The sequence below is a fragment of the Vombatus ursinus genome, unplaced genomic scaffold (genome assembly GCF_900497805.2).
Source record: "Vombatus ursinus unplaced genomic scaffold, bare-nosed wombat genome assembly UNPS02011916.1, whole genome shotgun sequence".
Taxonomy (NCBI): Eukaryota; Metazoa; Chordata; class Mammalia; order Diprotodontia; family Vombatidae; genus Vombatus; species Vombatus ursinus.
In genome coordinates, this window is record NW_020951694.1 from 3,266,797 (window position 1) to 3,286,783 (window position 19,987).

At 36.7% G+C, this 19,987-nt stretch overlaps 1 protein-coding gene across 1 annotated transcript in view; it reads left to right on the forward strand.

Annotated features, from left to right (window-relative positions):
* The window catches only part of STX8 (syntaxin 8), a 272,706-nt gene that overhangs the window by 16,656 nt on the left and 236,063 nt on the right, over nt 1-19,987 (forward strand). Inside the window, exons 3-4 of the mRNA XM_027857160.1 lie at nt 153-247; nt 11,267-11,377. Coding sequence (XP_027712961.1) covers nt 153-247; nt 11,267-11,377 — 206 coding nt within the window. The remainder of the gene's footprint in view (nt 1-152; nt 248-11,266; nt 11,378-19,987) is intronic.

The following is a 19,987-nucleotide window of genomic DNA, read 5'->3' on the forward strand; positions in this document are numbered from 1 at the left end:
TTATGAAAGGCAGCACATTGCTACCATTTCTGAGACAGAAACTTTTTTTCTTTCCTTGGTAGAATCATATATATAACAGAATTAAAATGATTTTGTATAATCTGTTGTACATTTTAAGACTGGAATGATTAAATGTGCTCTTTACTTTTCAGCTTACTGTCGCAATCCGAGCTTTGTTGCAGAATCTGAAGGAAAAGATCACCCTTTTGAAGGAATTATTGCTGAGAGCTGTGTCAACACACCAGATGTATCCATGCAAATATTTCAGTGCCCTTTACAGTATTTTAAGGGGAGGGGAGGAAAAATACTCTTTTGAGAGAGTAATCTGGGCCACCCAGATTTTTCAGCAGTTTGAGAAAGACCTCCAAAATGCTACTTGTAATTTTAATTTTCTAGTTTAAGTCTTTACCAAATATTTTGCAGTCAGTATGCTGACATAGCAAGATTTGTTTAAAAAATTGTTCTGTTTGGGTGTAATGTTTATATATAGTGTGCCTTGTTTGTTGTGTTGCATTTATGTAGACTTCTATAGTGCTTCCTGCTTGGAATTCCACTTTTTAAAAAGTATCAACTATGCCTTGATGCATGGCTGGAATTGATTACAATTCTAAGCTGGGACTCTTGTTCTAGAACTTTTGGCACTATTTCATGATATGTAATCTGTTCTTTAAGGAGCCAGCACCAACAAGAATCTTGCATTAGATCTCCTTTTTTTTCTTATGTAGATTACCTGTGATTGGATTATTTTCTTTGTTTTTTTCCTTGGAAGAGTCTGCTTGACATACGCAGAGGTGGACAAAAATTTCAATTAAACTAATATGTTATTATTTTTTTAACATCCATAAACACTATCAAGCTTTGTTAAAAAAAAAGTAGCTTAAGGAATTCATAATCTGAGGTATTTTTTGGGAAAAATTTTGTCAGTCTAAAGTATTCAATTAAACCTAAGTTTATAATGATTTTTAAAATTTATTCTAAATCAGTTTTTTATCATTTTGAATTTGATTGCTAGTCTTCCATACTAAAGATATTAATTTTGTTATTGTTTCAGGAAACAGTTCAATTGCCTAATGCTAAAAGTGGAAAAAAGTAGCCATATAGTTTGCAAGATGCAAGCAAAATTTAAAAAAAAAGCTATCTGAAATTGAACTTGCTTTTTAATTTTTTCTTTTAAAAGCATTTTTATTGCAAACTTTTGTTTTTTACAATATTTTTATATTCAAATATGATTCCTCTTGTCTCACTAAACAAGCCATCTTTTGTAATTAAAAAAAGATAAAAAAAGAAAAAGCAGCAAAATCAAACACCACATTTACTTGTGGTAATATGTGCAACATTACATACCTATAGTCTGCTACCTATGTAAATAAGAAAAAGTGGATCTGAATTTTTTTTTTTATGATATCACTTCTATAATGGTAAAGCAAGCACTATAGCTGATTTTAGGATTAGTTGCATAAGTGAGCAGTTATTTAATTTTGCTCTGCAGGAACCTGTCTATTGGTAAAAACATCATACCAATTTCAATAAGAGAGAAGGATTCTTATTTTTTAAAATTGGAGCATTTTGTGATTACTACCCATTTCCGTCTTCAGAATCACAGAATTTTGGTATTGGGAAGAATCTTAGAGACTAGCTAGTTTGACTTTATTCAGTGACCAGAATAAAAATCCCCTCTATAATATACTCTATACGTGATCAACGAGGCTATGTTCGAAGATCTGTAGTGAGGGGGATCTCATTGCCTCCTCAGGTAGCTCATTCCACTTTTGAATATGTCTAATTGTCAGGAAGTTTGGTTTAAAAGTAAACCAAAATTTACCTCTTTGCAACTTTTACTCATTGCTGCTAGGAACTAGTACTTGATACTTTGGTTCCAATTAGAATAAGTCTAATTTTTCTTTAATATGACAATCATTTAGATACCTGAATGTAGCTGTCAAAATCTTCTCTTTTTTAAGCTAAATACCCCAATTCCTTTAGCTGATTTTCATATGCCATGCTCTCAAGGCGCTTTACCATCTTGGTTGCTCTTCTTTGAACACTCTTTAGCTAAGCAATGGCCTCCATAAAAATGTGGACCATATTCCAAATGTATTCCGACCAGGGCAGATTACATTTGGACTCTCACCTCTCTAGTTCTATTTTACTATGTCTCTCATAATGTAGCCAAAAATTATATTAACTTTTTTGGCTACATATTATATTCTTGACTCCTGTTGAGCCTGTAGTCCAGTAAAGTCCATGTATTTTTCAGATGAACTGTTTTTCAACATCTCCCCCATCCTGTGCTTGTGAAATCGTTTTTTTTTTTTTAAGCCTAAGACTGTACATTTATTCCTATTAACTTTTATCTTACTATATTCATTCCAGTGTTCTAGCTTGTCAAGATCTTTTTGAATTATGATTCTGTCATATATTGTGTTGTCTCCCTTAGCTTTTTACCTTATTTCACTGTACAGCTGAAGTCTCTGAAAGAAAATTATTCTCATTTTGAGACAGGTCTTCCTGAGTCAGCAAGTCTTCATATATAGACCTTGAAGACATACAATTTTGGTTATTATTATTTTTTCCAACACCCAGATTAAGCTCTTGGAGTTCTGGCCTCTGCTGTTTAGCTGCCAATGTTGTTGTTTGTCCTTTGTTCTCAAAGAGGACCATTACATCAGGGAGGTGATGCCATGATATGCAAGTGAATTGGATTTAAGTGAGGGAGGGCAGTACAAAGTCACCAACCTCACTTTTTCTTCTGGAGTCATCTAGGTCCAGTGGCAAGATATAGATCAGAATGACTGGAGATGGCCCTCAGCTGATGATGTAAGATAAGGAAAGCAAAGAAATTATAATTCTAAATTATTTTTAATGTAGGTTTATAAAGAATGATTAGGAACATAGTTTTGCTTTAAATTACTTAGAAACTATCCAAATTTAAATTATTTAAAGATCATCTCTAGTCTTGGTTTGTCTAGGTCATTATTACTCCTCCTCTTTAGTAAGGAAATCAGGAATTGTCAGAGTTTGTTTGATAAATTGCAGGACAAGAAAGCTACTATTCTAAATTTCATTATTACTACTAGTTGTATGTCTTAAGTAGGTCCTGTTAGTCAGGGTTGTACTGACTTTTCTTGATAGACTTTGATTTTATTGTGGCATTTTCCCAAATGTTTTTTTATTTTAAGAGTTCTAAGAATCAAAGTCAGACAAAGAGCCAGTGTTTTTCTTGAATAAGCTATAGTTTAGAGAAGTTAATAGAACTCTTAGTAAGTAATTAAGAATTACCCAGAGAAATCATAAATTCTCAAAAATTCTGAGGCTATACTAACTTTCTAAAAAGTCCACTGATTTCAATAGTATTTCTTAGACAACTGCAGAGTAGTTGGTTTGACTTCCTCTGCTTTTCTCGGGGGGTTTAACATGTCAGGGAGTGTTCCATGTCACAGCAGTGGAATGTTTTCATACCTCCATGTGTCCAGAAAAACACATTTTCCTTTCTTTCGAAGCAGTCGGAAAAAGGATAAGCATATATTTTTTATTTTATTGTATTCCTTTTTTCTTGCATGACCCTAAATTGAAACTTTATGGCTACCATTCTTTAAACTTTACGGCAAATTTCATCTTAATAGGGTCAGTCCAGTGTTCTGGCCTGTCCAAATCTTTTTGGTTCCTCTTGCTGTTTTAGGCATTAGCTTCATTTTAGCTATAAATCTAAGATAACTAGTTTTGTTTTGTCTATAAATCTGATGTGCAAGCCGTCATCAATTTTGTCCAAGTCATCAGTTTTTTTAAACCATTCATAAGATTGGTGCAAGAAACTCCCTGTACTAATATAGCTTAGTGCCTTCTTCTCAATTTACATTGATATGTTTGCATATACAGAATGCCTGAGGCACTGGAGTTTGTGACTTAACCAGGATCACATATACAGTCTGGAAGAGAGAGTTTAAGCCATGTCTTACTAATTCCAAGCTTTGCCCTCTTTCCACTCTATGTTTCCTCTTAAGTCATTAATAAAAATGTTAAACAGTACAAGCCCAAGAATAGCTTGGTGGTAAAGTAGATAGGTCTGGGCCTGGAATCAAGAAGACCTGAGTTCAGATCCAGCTTTAGACACTTAACTACCTATGTAGTCCTGAGCAAGTCGCTTAACTTCTACCTGCCTCGACTTCCTCATCTGTAAAATGGTGATAATAATAGTATCTAACTCCTAGGTTGTTATGAGGATAAAATGAGATATTTGTAAAATGCTTTGCTTTGAAGTGCTCTGTAGATGCTAGATGCTATTATTGTTGTTGTTAGATCCCAAGGTGACTACAAGAGACCACCTTCTTAGCTGACAAAATGATTAATGATTACTGTCAGCATCTGGCCATTCAGCTAGTTTGGAGTTCATCTAAATGCGCTATTTTCTAGTCTACGTCTTTTCCATCTTTTCCACAAAAGAAATTTTTTGAGATAAATATCCTGGTGATGTTGAATGGCTATGATTCATGCGCTAGGGCAGTCTTTGAAGGATTAAAATTGAGGGTCACCCAAAGGAAAATGGTATTTATGGTGGATAGGAGTAGTCTTTAATATATTACCAATAAAGAATCGTGGAGTTAAAGTGTTGTAAAAGATTTAATTTGAGAGCTATATGAACAGAGTATGATGTGGGCTGTCTGTATAGTGAGAGTGAGGATACTCAGTATACTTTATTACTGTTAACTCAATATTAACAGATCAAGGTGAAGGCACGCAGCACATTCTGTGGATTGCTTGTGGAGGATTTGTCTCATAAGATGAAAAGGCATAGTTGAGTTGTGAGCTGCACCATGAAAGTATCACACAATCACAGGATTTGAGAGTTAGAAGGGATCTCTGAAGCTATACATGAATCCTTCCTATAACATTCTCTGACAAATGCTTACTCAGCTTTTACCAGAAGACATTTAATGAGGGGCATCCACCATCCCTGGGAGCCGCCTGCTCCACTTTTAGATAACTAATTGACAGGAATTTTTTTTCTGACATTTCTTAAGTTGGTCTTCTACCTATTGCTCCTGGCTTTGCCCTCTGGGGCCAAATAGAGCAAATGTAATTGCTTTTCTACAGGGCAGCTCTTCAGATACTTGAAGACAGCTATTATATTTACTCCTGAGTCTTCAGATCCTTCAGAATATACATAATAGTATGAAAGTAAGCACAAATGGAGTGGAACAGCTAGAAGTATTTTTGTATGTTCAAAGCTGTTCTTGATGAAGTCACCTGGGCTTTTAGTGATCACTGTTTCTCATTATAAGTACCCCTAAACCATCTGTATAATAATGTATTTTAGGATTTTAATAGGAGTAAAAAATAAAAGTGAAACTCATTGAATTGTAATCAAGAGACTACCTTTTTCCTTTTTGTGATTTTTTTTCCCCCTCAGGTTTTGTAGCTTCTGTCCCATTTGTTGAGATACTTATCTTTATTTTTTAACCCTTGAGTCAGTACTATAGATCAAGATAGCCAATTTTTTGTACCAAAACTGAAGTCAGATCTTTTACATAATGCTTGCAAACCGTCTCATTTATCTTGGGTTTCTATTCCCGAGTAACCATTTTTGTTTGATTTTTCCCAGTTTAAAATCTTTATCATAGGTAGAGCAAATAGTAGGATAAAAGTTGAATAGGTCTGCCCTTTCATTTTCATCCATTATTATGATCCCACCTACACAGGTATCTTAATCCTTCTTTCATCCACTTGGCACCAACATAATTTAAAAAAAATTCCCAGCCCCTTTTGTTGTCTCTAACATCACCAGTCTCAGCTGGTGGCCTTTAGTGCTCAAGGCCATTATTCTTTAATATTCATTTTTGGTTGCTTTTCCTTGCATTTATTTTCTGTAAAAATTAATCTGATTTTTATTGGTAACTTTCATTTTTATATCATGTTCATTTCTGTATACATCTTCTTTCCCTTCCTTAATGAACTATGATTAACAGGGAAGGGGGAAGGACTTGAGGTCCTAGTGAGACTGAAGAATAGCTTTAAGAATAGGAAAAAAAAATTTCAAACAAAGAAATTCACGATTAGAGAGAATTTCCTAGATCAAGTTCTTGGAGGTAGCACAGGTGTGAGTGTTGGTGAGATCTAGGTTTGGTCAGCTCTCTTGGTGGATACATTGATGTAGATATTGGTAATGGCAGAACCAGAATTCAAACTCCAGTCTTCTGACTGTAAATCTGCTACTCTTCCTACTGTACTATCATACCTCCTTATTCATATCAAAACCTCCTGATTTAGATTTGTAAGCCGATATGCTTTACTGATTTGTTAAATGTACTGTTCTGCTCAAAAGCTTAATCCTTCCTATATTTTAATGTTTACTCCTCTATCACATGTGCCTTTCCCCTAGACAAGACAAATCCCTCTACATACAGAAGTGATCCATCCTCCAGCATATTGCCTCTTCCATCATCCTCACTCTTTCACTTATCTTCAATTTCTCCCTGCCTATTGCCAGCTTCCCTACTGCCTATAAACAAGCACATCTCTCCCTCCTCGTCCTGAAAAAACCCTCAATTGATCCTTTCATCTTCCTAGTTATTGTTCCTTATCTCTCTTCCCTTTTGGGGCTAAACTCTTTGAGAAGGCCATCTACAATAAGCGTTTCTACTTCATTTCTTTTGTTTTCCTAACTCTTTACAATTGGACTTCTGACCCAACTATTCAGTAAAAACTGATCTCTCCAAAGTTACCGATCATCTCTTTTTAAAAAATTTTTTATTAAATTATTTTTAGTTTTTAACATTCACTTCCATAAGCTTTTGAGTTTTAAATTTTCTCCTCCTGTCTCCCCACCTCCCTCCCAAGATGGCATGCAATCTTATGTAGGCTCTACGTGTACATTCCTATTAAACATATTTTCACATTTGTCATGTTGTAGAGAAGAACTAGAACCAATAGAAGGAACCACAGGAAAGAAGAAACAAAACAAAATAGAAGAAAAAAAGAGCAAATAATATGCTTCAATTTGAATTCCAACTCCATTGTTTTTTCTCTGGATGTGGATAATATTTTTTATCATGACACTTTTGGAGATGTCTTAAATCTTTGCATTGCCAAGAGGAGCTAAGTCTATCAAAGTTAGTCATCGAGCAGTGTGGCTGTTACTGTGTACAAAGTTCCCCTGGTTCCGCTCACTTCACTCAGCATCAGTTCATACAGGTCTTTCCAGGTTTTTCTGAAGTCCACTTGCTCATCATTTATTATAGCACAATAGTATTTCATTACATTCATATTCCACAACTTGTTCAGCCATTCCCCAATTGATGGGCATCCCCTCAATCTCCAATTCTTTGCCACTGCAGAAGGAGCTGTTATAAGTATTTTTGTACGTGTGGGTCCTTTTCCCATTTGTATGATTTCTTTGGTATACAGCCCTAGAAGTAGTATTGCTGAGTCAAAGGGTATGCACATTTTTATAGTCCTTTGGGCATAGTTCCAAATTGCTCTCCAAAATGGTTGGATCAATTCATAACTCCACCAACAATGTATTAATGTTCCAATTTTCCCACATCTTTTCCAATATTTATCATTTTCCTGTTTTGTCATGTTAGCCAACCTGATAGGTATGATGTGGTACCTCAAAGTTGTTTTGATTTGTATTTCTCTAATGAAGAGTGAGTTAGAGCATTTTTTCATATGACTATAGATAGCTTTAATTTCTTCATCTGAAAACTGCCTGTTCATGTCCTTTGACCCCAATGATCTCTTAGTTGTCAAATTTAATGGCCTTTTCACAATCCTCATTCTTCTCAACTTCTTTTCGGCTTTTGACCCTGTCCGTCCCCTTCTTTTCTTTCTTCTCTTTAGGTTTTCATGACACTTCTCTGTCCTGGTTCTCCTGTCTGTCTTAAATTATTTTTCAGACTCCTTTGCTGAGTCATTATCAGTTAGTCACTAAACATTTATTGAGTGACTACTGTGTGCCATCTCCTGTACTAAGCACTAGGCGTTCAAAGAAAGGCAAAAAAGATAATCTTTGCTCTTAAGGAGCTAATAGTCTAGTTGGGGGAGACAACATGCAAACAACTATCTACAAATAATACATATGTGTGTAAATGTATATATGTGTGTGTATATATACATACATATATACATATATATGCCGAATTGGAAATGCTCGACAGAGGGCAGGCACTAACATTAAGGGGAATCAGGAAAGACTTCTTGTAAAAGGTGGAATTTTAGCTTGGACTTAGCCAGGGAAGCCAGGAAGTGGAGATAAGGTGGGAGAGAATTCCAGGCATGGGGAATAGCCAGTGAAAATGCACAGGGTCAGGAGGTCAAATGTCTTGTGCAAAGAACAGTAAGCAGGCTAGGGTAGGTGGATCGCAGAAGGGGGTAAGGTATTAGGGGAAAGATAATGAGCTCAGTTTCGGATCTGGATGAATATCCAGCAAAGGAGACTGAGGAGGAGTCAAACAAGTAGGAAGAGAAGGCCCAGGTCATACCCTGTGAAGGTAGGTATCCTCCATGGCTCTGTCTTATGCCCTCTTCTCCTTCTGTACTGTTTCACTAGGTGATCTCATCAGGTCCTGTGGGTTACTTATACAGCCCTAACCTCTTCCCTCACCGCTGTCTCCAGCTGCCTCTTGGAGTTCTTTAACTGGATATCCTGTAGACCTCTTAAACTCACTGTGTCTAAAACAGAACTCGTTATTTTTGCTGCCAAGCCCTTCCTTCTTCCTATTTTTTTTTTTTATTACCATTGAGGGCACAGCCATCCTCAAAGTCACCTAGGCTCAAAACTTAAGTGTCATCCTTGAGTCTTTACTCTCTTACCCCCTCCCCATATCCAATTTATTGACAAATCCCGTCATTTTTACCTTTGTAACTTTTCTTAGATACACCCCCTTCTCTCCTGTCACCACTATAACACAGGCCCTTATCATGTCATATCTTGACTATTGCAATAACTTTCTGGTTGTACTTCTTGCCTTAAGTCTGTTCCCATTTCAGTATATCCTCAACTCAGCTGTCAAATTGATCTTCCCAAAATGTAGGTCTGACCGTGTCACCTCCTATTCAGTAAGCTCCAGTAGCTCTCCGTCACCTCCAGGATCAAATATGGAACCCTTTTTGGCCTCTAAAGCCCTGGTCCCATCCTACTTTTCCAGTCTGCCTACGTGTAAATCCCTTCCATGTATCCTGTGGTGTAGTGATGTTGACCTCCTTGCTGTTCCTTGCATAAGATGTTCCATCTCCTGCCTCTGTGCGTTTTACTTGGCTGGAATCCTCTTCCTGCTCATCTCCTCCTGGCTTCCCTGGCCTCCTTCAAGTCCAAGCTGAAATTCCACTTTCTGCCAGAAACCTTTCCTGATCCTTCTTAATGCAAGTGCCTATTTTTGGTCAATCAGTTCTGATTCATCCTCTGTATATCTTATTTATACATACTTGTTTGCATGTTGTCTCTTCTCTTTAGTCTGTGAGCTCCTTGATAGCAGGAACTCTTTTGCCTTTCTTGTATATGCAGCACATAGCACAGTGAGTGGTACACAATGTGTGCTTCATAAATGCTTGTTGACTTAACTTGGTCCAGAAATTGAAATCTTAAAATATCATCTTTTTAGGAAACTGTTTATTTCCAAATCTCCCTTTCTCTTCTGAATCCCCTGTTGCTGTTTTTTTAAGTTTTACCTTTTGTTTTTAACCCCCTTCGTTTCTCTCTACCTCTCCTCCCTATGAGTCCCCAACTTTCAGTTGGCAGTCATGATGAAAGTATTATCTGTGCCCTCAGACCACTAACTTCTCCCGCCCCAGGAGTTTGCAGTTTTTAATGTTGGTTTTTAGGGTTCTTTGGTATTTTTTCTATCACATTGAATCATCAGAAGTGGGTAGGAATTGTCTGGTTTGATTTTCTAATGCCACAGACATACTGAAGTATGTTTAATATTTTGGAGGGAGGAACAGGTAAGGTTACACTGCTGTACTCAATACTATTTCAAAGCTCCTCTTTTCAGAATTTGCTAGCTATTCAATTTAATTCATTTCAGTTCAGTAAGCGTTTATTAAGTACTTACCATATGTGAATGTTAAGAAAAAAAGGAAATTATCCCTATTGTGAAAGAGCTACTGAGAAGATACAACCTGTACAATACAAGGATAAATGTGAAATACAAGAAAAGTCATTTTGAGTTGGGGAGTATTAATAAATGAGAGCAGCAGAAAAGTCTTCTTTTAGGAGGTGGCACTTGTGAGAGCCTTTGAAGAGGGGTTCCAACTATTGGTGGTGAAGCAGGAGATAGGATGTTGTGTTTACCGAATGTTTGACTGACACTTGGTGTACATCAGGTAGAGTAAACAGAAATCAGTCTGGAAAGATAGATTGAAGCCAAATCGTCATTAGTTGTTATATCTCATTTAATTTTTTGTTTTATTCTCTAGGCAGTAAGGCAGGCCTCAAAGCTTGGTTAGGAAATGTTGTGGTTAGGAAATCTGTGCTTTTGGAAGACAGTGCTTCAGCAAGGACAGTGCAGTTTTTCAGAAATCACTTGACTGAAAGTTTGTAGTAGATTCTAGTTTAACTACTGGGCCTCATTTTTTCCATTCCCCCAAGTAGAGATATTATTTGCCTCTAACAAACATACTGGAATGTCTTAGGAATAAATGAAATAGTTTTTAGTCTTCTTTCAGAAGAAAAGTAATATAAAAATCTCATGTAGTAGTTTTCATTAATATTACCCAGTGGTATTTCTAACTAAGTTGTATCTAGTGTTAATTTAACTCTCTTGTATTACAAATTTGGTAAAGCATATTGTTCAGTTATGAAAAAGTTGAAACCAAACCCTCTAAGATTCAATAGGTGGATCATTTTTGACTGAGTTCTGTGATTTGCATAAGAAATATCCTTTCATCAGTTTTTCCCAGTTATTATCTTCTTCAGGATAGCTACATTTTCCTCCTGTTTCTTTAATTTAAAAATTTTAAAAATGTTTGGGAATATTACAAAACTAATACAAATGTTTCCTGCTACTGAAAAACCTGCTGTATCAAAATATGATTTCTTTTAAAAATCAAGAGCAGTTATTTGCTTACTATATATTCTTACATAGATAAATTCTTTCCCTGAAAGGCACAATTGATGATGAAATAATGAAAATAATAATAAATAATAATAAAAGGTAAGATGCATTTACAGGAATTTGATTGTGAATTAGAACTAACTTAGTTAACTTTACAATGTAGAAAATGATAATTTAAGCAAATTTATTAATCTTATTGAACCTTAACGAGATATCAGAACACAGCTTGAAGGGGATCGAAGACAGAACTTATTGGATGACCTTGTTACTCGTGAAAGACTGCTGCAGGCATCCTATAAGAATGAAGGTACAGAGCCAGATCTGATCAGGTATAGTGCTTTCATTTATAAGACTGAGTTGGTGGCTAACAAATTATTCCTTGTTTGTGATTTAATGATTGATTTCATTGATAGAAAAAGTTGTCTTCACTTATAGTCAGGTGAATTATCTTTCTTTCAATTTTGCTTAATTTCTTAATTTTCTTTCTTTGTTTTATTTAACTGAAATAGTGAACTAGACATGTTAACGTATATTTGGCTGAACTTTATTGTAGGTAGATTTTGCTAGGTAGAGTACAAATTAAGACAGTAAATTTCTTTTGGATCTTTGGAATATATCTGTTTTATAGACTGTTCAGTTTCTTTGGTGTTCCTATAGGCAGTTACTTGGTATCACTGTCTGTGCAGTCATATTGAATTTGTCATTGACAAATATGAAGAATGCCAGGGAGGTACTAACATTATATTGTGGATCACGTATGTTAGAGAAATTGAGTTATTCTTTCTATTCCTTATCATACTGTATAATTTTTAGTATCAAAGTGGAAGATAGTTTGAAATTGTCATGAACTTCTGAAAGATCATGATAGCTTTCTGAGTTCAGAATTAATGGACTTTGAATTGTCATTTCCTTATATTTTTTCCTGTGCTTCAACATTTCTTCCACTTTGATGTCATTTCATGGTGATGACTACCCAATAGCAGGGGGTATAGAAGTAGCCTGTCCTTGCTTTTTTCCTAGTTAATAATAGTTTCACTTCTATTACAAATATGAGACTGAAGCTTTTTCTTACAGTCTTGGTCAGTAAGGGTTTTGAGATTACGAATTCAGATGAAATATTGAATAACCCTTAGTTTATTGAGAGTGAATCCCAAAGAATCAAGAGAAGAAAAGGAGTGAAGCTATCCTCGTAGTAATTGTGGCAAAGTTTTAAACGCAAAAGAGAAGCCATTAGTGGACCAGTCAGCTTCAAGTTGCAGCTGGAAGTTGTAGTTCTGACTTTCCCAGTCAGTTCTCTGTAGCATTGCTGTAGGAGTAGATTCAGGTTGGTTATAGCATAAGGATCGAGGAATGAGATATTCCTAAGTATTAAAAGAGTTAACCATGTCCACAATGAATAGGAAGAGAGTCCAGTGGATTCTTCGTCTGAGGGAAGAAGTTTGGGTCAAGAGAGTCATTGTGAGGTGGAGAAAGCTTCATTAAGGAGAGCCAGTGGAGTATAGTGGGAAAAGTATTGCACTTAGAATCAGATGACCTGGTTAGAGTTCCAGGCTCCCACCTGTTAGCTTTGTGACCTTGGGCAAAATACTTGATTTCTCTGAGCTTCAGTTTCCTGAGTTGGACTAGATGATCTTTGAGGTTCCTTCCATTTCTAATATTCTGTGATTCTAAGGATGTTGGAGAAGTGCCAGTAGGTAAGTCCTTGTCAAAGTAACATCTACAAGTTCTCTTTTTCAGTTTGTTGTTCTGCTACTCTCCCTTCTTGTTGCTTTCTCTCAGTTTCTCCTCTATATGCATCCATTCCTCTTCCTCCCCAAATCAGTGAGTATTTTTGTTTTTCCTTCTTTGATGCTGTGTGCAATATCCTGTGTTTTTGACCTGTTTTTTGACTTTTCTTTTGTGTTGTGTCTCATTTTTTTTCCAGTGCCTTGCTCTTTCCTAAATATCATGTTGGGCTGCTAGGTGGCACAGTGGATAGAGTGCTGAGCTGGAGTCAGGAAGACCTGAGTTTAAATCCCAACCTCAGCCACTTGCTAGCTGTGTGACCCTGGGCAAATCGCTTAACTTTGTTTGCCCCATTTTCCTCATCCGTAAAATGATCTGGAGAAGGAAAAGGCAAACCACTCCAATATCTTTGCCAAGAAAACCCCAAATGGGGTCACAGAGAGTCGGACACAACTGAAACAGCTGAAGAACAACAAAATATCATGTTGGGAAGTAATTTCGTAATTTAATCTGAACTAAAATGTTAGACTGATAATGATTTCATACCTTCCCAAGATTATTTATATTTAATAGGTGACTCCTGGAAGCCTAAAGATTTAAATCAGAAGTACTATCTGATTATAAAGCAAGACACTAGAGGATATAGTTCTGCATATGGCAGAAATCCTAAAATCACTTTCACTTGGCAGCCACCTAATTTTTCTTCGTATGAGAGCAACTGATGATGAGACCAGGGGTATCTTTTTTAGTGAATGGCAAATAATAGGATGGAAATGGAATTACTGAGGTTTGATGGCCAGATAATGAAAATTTACATGCTCACAATGTGACCTTGAGGACAAGTATTATTATTTAGTTTTTGTTCATTGCCAGAGGTATGAGGTGGTTCAGAATAGGCTTTCTAGAAGATGTGACTCTTGAAGGGAAAAATTTGAAGAATGGAGAGGTAGAAATGACAAATGGACAGTGGTGACTTTTTCCAGATGTATGGGGATAGCATGGAGGAATTAGAGGAGATTGGAGTAGGAAAAAGAACTCAATGTGATATTAAGATGATGTGCTTTACTACTGTGATCAAAAGAAATAATGAAACATAATTGTGAGAGAAGAGATAAAGGTGCAAAATAATGGTGGTTAGAGGTTTTTTGTTTGTCTTTTTCTTACTTTAAAATGAAGATGTTGAATTAGATGATCTCTAATGGCCCTTCCGGTTGTAACATGTAATTCAGTGAAAATGATAGGTATATTTAGAAAGGGAAATGTTAGCAAGAATTTTGCCTTTAGGATCCCCACTGCCTTCATATGAAAAATATTGATACAATATGAAGGAGAAAAAAGTGATATTAAGTTATTTGAATTTAATAAAGTGAGTTGAACTTAAACCACAATTTGTCTGAATTCTTTTCTATCTTTCGCCAGTTCCCTCCTTTACTTTCGATTTACGGAGCATGATTACTTCCTTTTTGTAAGGGATGATTACGTTCCACAATGCAAGGTACACTCTTGATCCTGTGTAGATGATTCACAAATATGAATTATTGGTCATAATGTGGGAAAGAGTCAAGTCAATGAGTCAACAAGCATTGATTATTTATCATGTGCCATAAGTTGTGCTAAGCCTTAGAAATAAAAAGAAAGGCAAAAAGTGGTCCCTGCTCCTAAGGAGCTCATAATGTAATTGGGGGTATGACAGGCAAACAACAAAAACCAACTGTGTACAGACACAATATATTTGGAGAATTTGGAGATAATTTGATAGAGAAGGCACAAACATTAAGGGGACTATGAAAGGCTTCTTACAGAGATGGTGAGTCTAGGGTCTAGTGTAGTTCTTACTACCTGTAGAGAAACCATTCATTTGCATGGGTCAGTAGCATGAGATTTTCATATATATGAGTTAACTCTTTTATATTCTCTGTCTTTTGCTTATGAATGGTCAGCTACCTGAAAGGTTACTTCACTGTGGCCTTTAGTTCTATGTAAAAAATGCGTGAAGTTAGGTTGTTGAAACATCGACAATATTGCCTGCAGTTTAGTTTTCTTTAACAGATTTAAGTATTTTCTTCTCTTTAGATTTCTACCTTTATGAGCTATATCCCCAAAACTGGTAATTTCATCTTCCAGTAACTTAAAAGAGTCAGAGAAGTCACTGGGAAACAAAAAGTACCCTGTTTTGCATATTTAGTACCATCTACAGGCTTAATTTTGACCTTAAAATTCTGTCAGTTATTTTATTTCAGTCAGTCAATAAGCATAAGTATTTACTATTTCCCTGACATTTGCTAAGCATTTATATATTTTTCATATGTTTCATCCATGTTAGTTTACTTTATGAAAATTTGGAGATCATCTATGGATCTTATGTCCTTTTTTAGATGTTTTTTTTTCTCATTTAGTGATAAAAAGCAGAAGAATTTTCATAATTGCCTAGAAAATTTTCTTTTGGAGTACAAACTATCCTGGTTTGAGTTGATATGTTTTACATTAAGGGAAATGATCAGTTTTAGAGGAAGGTTATTTTACTTTAGGAGAGTGTTCTAGTTATCTGATTTAATGAAAAGAATCTAGATTGGGAGTCAGGAGATTGGGGTTCTAGTTTAATCTCTCATCACAGTAGTCAGGTTGGGAGAATTCAAGGGACATGGAACAAGTCTTACACTAAGTTTTTCTAACTGTATGGTTTATTGATAATATTCAAACTGATTTAGTGCACATACTTGCTCATACAAAATGTGTACATGACTTGTATGATCTTCATTTCATTGTTATCCCAGATACTTTTGGGAGGTGAAGCCCAAAAAGTTAATTAGTTCTTTCTAGCCCATTGGCGTTGGGGGATTATGTGATTTTATATTGAGGTAGACCAAGAGAGCCTCATTCAGAGTTGAGAAAATGTCCATGTCTTTGAATACTCTGATCATAAATTGGTCAGCTTAATCATAGGGTTGATGGTATTCCTTTTGATTCGGGTCCTGTGCTCATAGATATTCAGCAATAGCTATTTATTTGCCTGCTCTTCCTCCTTCATGTGAAGTGCTAATCTGCCTGGGCACTGCATCATTCTACTCCTTAACTAATGGTATTACATAGGTGTAGCCACTGAGGTCCTTTCTAAGTGCATTGCATAGTTTTAAAAATAAACTACCTGTAAACTACCTATCCAGCCTCACCATCTACCATAAATCATACTTCCATAAAGGCTCTTTGCTCACAAGATGAAGGCACAGAAAATGTGCTACAGGTGTTAAGTCATTATCTACAGTTGGGGGATAGGATGAGAGTTTGGACGCTCCCAGGATCGGGAATTAAAAGTTATTGTCTAGTCCAATCATTGCTATCCTTACTTTTGGGTTATAATCTTCAGTTTCTTTGAGTGGCTTGAGGAACTGTCCCACTCTGTAGGCAGATGGTGATGTTATTCAGGAAGACGAGATGCATTCTCTAGGCTACCTTGAAGGGATTTTCTTTTTAAACATTCTGAATTGGTTTTTGTTGTTGTTGTTGTTGCTGTTGTCCTTCTTTTGTTTTTGCTAGGCAGTGGGGTTAAGTGACTTGCCCAGGGTCACACAGCTAATAAGTGTCAAGTATCTGAGGCTGGATTTGAACTCAGGTCCTCCTGAATCCAGGGCTAGTGCTCTATCCACTGCGCCATCTAGCTGCCCCAACTTTCTGAATTGTCAACACAAATGGCCTTTCCTCCCCATTTCTACCCTTAGAGGCAGGAGGAAATCCTGCCCGAAGTTAAGGCTAGCTTACAAATCATAAAGTTCCTAGTTCATAAAATGAATGAATGAATAGATGGGTGAATGAGGAAAAAAAATAAGCCTTACTATGTGTATGCACTTTGTTAAATGCTGGGACTAGAAATGGTCAAACAATCTCTGCCTGAAATAGTATGAGGCAGACCAATAATGTTGGTATTCAGGTACAAAAATCCTTTTTCCTTCTCTCTGTGATAGGAGTTACTGCTTTCTGTTTCTATTCATTGTTCAGTGTAGGGTACACTCACTCCTAGGTATCATAGTTAAGGAGTCTCATGGGAAAGGAGACCGAGTTTCTGTTCTCGCTGCTCCCTCTTGGATCATAATACCTGGATGAGATTGTCAAATCCCAACCCTGCCCACAATATGAGAGCAATTGTGGTTTCCCCTCCACTGCTGGGGTGTCCAGAGGAGGGTCTAGCATCTAATCTGATATTCTGGGTGACTGTCAAGCCATGCACATTACCAGGATGTGGGAGGTAGGGAAACTTGGAAACATCATGGTATATGGGTGGACCCAAAGAGTTGTATAGCACTGGGACTTTCAGTCCTAGTCCTCTTATGGGAGGCACTTTGCTATATTCTTAACCCAATCTCTCAAGATATTGCCCTTCATGATCAGGGCTGCTCACGCCTCTGTTTTCTCTCCCTATTGCCTGGCTCTATAGCTGGCTGTTTGTGGAAGATCTGATGTCTGTGCGTAAACAGGCCATCTCTAGTCTTGTCTCACTACACTTAGGCAAACACAAATTAGGCCAATTGGGCTCCAAGCTGTGTGTGGATTGATTATCTGGGAAAATTTAGTGCTTCCTGTCATCATACTCATTTGTGTTCACTTTCATATTCCTAGAACCTGGCACTTTTTATCAGGCACCCAGTAAAGGTTTGTTGGAATGAATTTCAGGTATCATATCATAGTTTCAGAGTTTATTTGGGTCTTTATCATTGTACCCCATCCTTAATGAACTTCTCGTCGTAATCCTCATGGCAGCTACCTTAAACTGTTTTACCTGTCTCAAAACCTTTATGTCTTCCCTCCAATTTTTTTGAGCTGTATCTTCCCCATCTTCTTGGCTGGGTTGTTATCCATATCATGTTCCTTAACTCGTGGGTGGCCCCCAGACTAAGTATCTCTCAATAGATTCTCTCACTTGGTGACTTCATCAACATTCATGGGTTTAACTGTCATACAGACAATTCCCAGATCCATATCCATCCCCAGTCTCTTTTATGAACTCTAGTCCTGAATTACCAGCTGTATATTGAAAATTTCAAACTGACTATTTCCTGAATAAAAACTCCTTTATGATATAACCCAGATATGGTTTAGGATTATAACCATATAATAGCTTTGCTCCCTCCCCCCTTCATTTTCCTTGTTTGCTTGTTTAAGTGGGGCCAGGGAGAATAGGCGTGTTTGTGAGCAAAAGGGAAGAAGGCAACAAGTTGGCTGGGTGATAGGGAATGATTGATAGGATCAACAGCATCCATGGAGGGATCTGTGTGTTTTATGTGTATCTTTATATATATAATATACATATATATTCCTAAAAACATTATTGTAACAGAAAAATAGAGGATTAATGAACTGCGTATACATTAAAAAAATTAGCAAACCAACAAATAAACAAGGCTAAAATAAGCTAAGAGATAGATAGATGGCTCAGTGGATATAGTGCTGAGTCTAGAGTCAGGAAGACCTGAGTTCAAACTCAGCCTCAAAAACTCATTAGCTGTGTAACCCTGGGTAAATCACTTAACCTCTGTTTGTCTTAATCTACTGGAGAAGGAAATGTCAAACCACTGCAATATCTTGCCAAGAAAACCCCATAAAGGGTCATGAAGAGTTGGAAATGACTGAACAACAGCAAAAATAAGCTAAATGAAGAGATATAAAAAATTAGAAAAGAAATAGATAAAACTGGAAACAAAAAAACCTATAGAAATGATAAATAAAACTAAAAGGTAGTTCTTTGAAAGGCCAACAGAATTGATAGTGAATGGCCAATGTGGAGTAGGAATGGGGTCACTGAGGTTTGATGGCCAGAGAATAAAAATTTACATGTTCTCAATGTGTCCTGGAGGACAAGTATTATTGTATAATTTTTGTTTGTTGTCAGAGATCTAGAATGGTTCAGAATAGGCTTTTCACCATATTCTTAGTGGAGTTTGATATATTTCTGTATCAGAAATTTGATCTATTTCTGTATCTGTGTGTGTCAGTTAATGAAAATTCGTGGAGTGCTAACTGTGGGCCATGTACTGTGCTAAGAACCACTGGGGAAGGCAAAAAGACTGTCCTTGCCATCAGAGAATTCACATTCAAATGGAAGAGACAATATGAAAACAATTATGTACGTACAACACAGAGATGGAGAGGACCAGGAAAGGCCTCCTGCAGAAGTTGGTATTTTACCTGAATCTTGATGGAAGTCAGGGAAGTCAGGGAAGCCAGGAGGTGGAGGTAAAGAGAGAGATCATTCTAAGCATAAAAGACATAGCTGGTGAAATGGCATGGAGTTGGCAGATAGAATTATTGTGTTCAAAGAGCATCAAGAAAGCCAATGTTATTGGTCATCAGAATTTGTGGTGGGGGAGTAAAATGTAAGAAAACTATAAAGGTAGGAAGGAATCAGATTGTGAACAGATTTAAGCAGATGATTTTATCTTTGATTTTGGAGGTAGTAAGAGGGCTATTGGAGTTCATATGTCAGAGTTAGAGGGTGACATGATCAGACTTGTACTTTAGGAAAATAACTTTGATAGATCAATGGAAGATTGATTAGAGTGGGGAGAGATTTGAGTTAGGGAGAACAAATAGAAGCTATTGTAATAGTCAAGGCATGAAGTGATGGCAGCCTGGATCAGGGTGGTAGATGTGTGAGTAGAGAGAAGGCATGTACATAAGAGAGGTTGTGGCTGTAGAAATGGTAAGACTTAGCAACTAATTGTGTAGGATGAGTGTGAGTGAGGAGCTAAGAATGACACCACGGTTGGAGAATGGGTGACTGGGAGGATAGTGGTGCCCTTGAAATGAAGTTTTCAAAGAGAGATAATAAGTTCTTTTGGGGGAAAGATAATGAGTTGTCTTTTGGACTTAAGTTTGAGATGTTTATGGGACATTTAGTTTGATATGTCTAAGAGGCAAGTAGTGACTGTGGTGATGAGAGTTTAGCAGTAGCATTAGGGCTAGATAAAGAGATGTGAGAAATCATTTGTGTAGAGAGCCTAATTGAATGCGTAGGAGCTGTTGAGATTACCAAAGGAAATTAGGGAGAAGAGAAGTGGGCCCAAGATAGTGTGTTTGAGGATACTGTTAGCTGGCATGACCTGGATGAAGATACAGAAAAAAAGACTTAAGAAAGAATGGTCAGACAGGAAGGCAACCACTAGAGAGCACAGTGTGTGTGTGTGTGTGTGTGTGTGTGTGTGTGTGTGTGTGTGTGTGTGTGT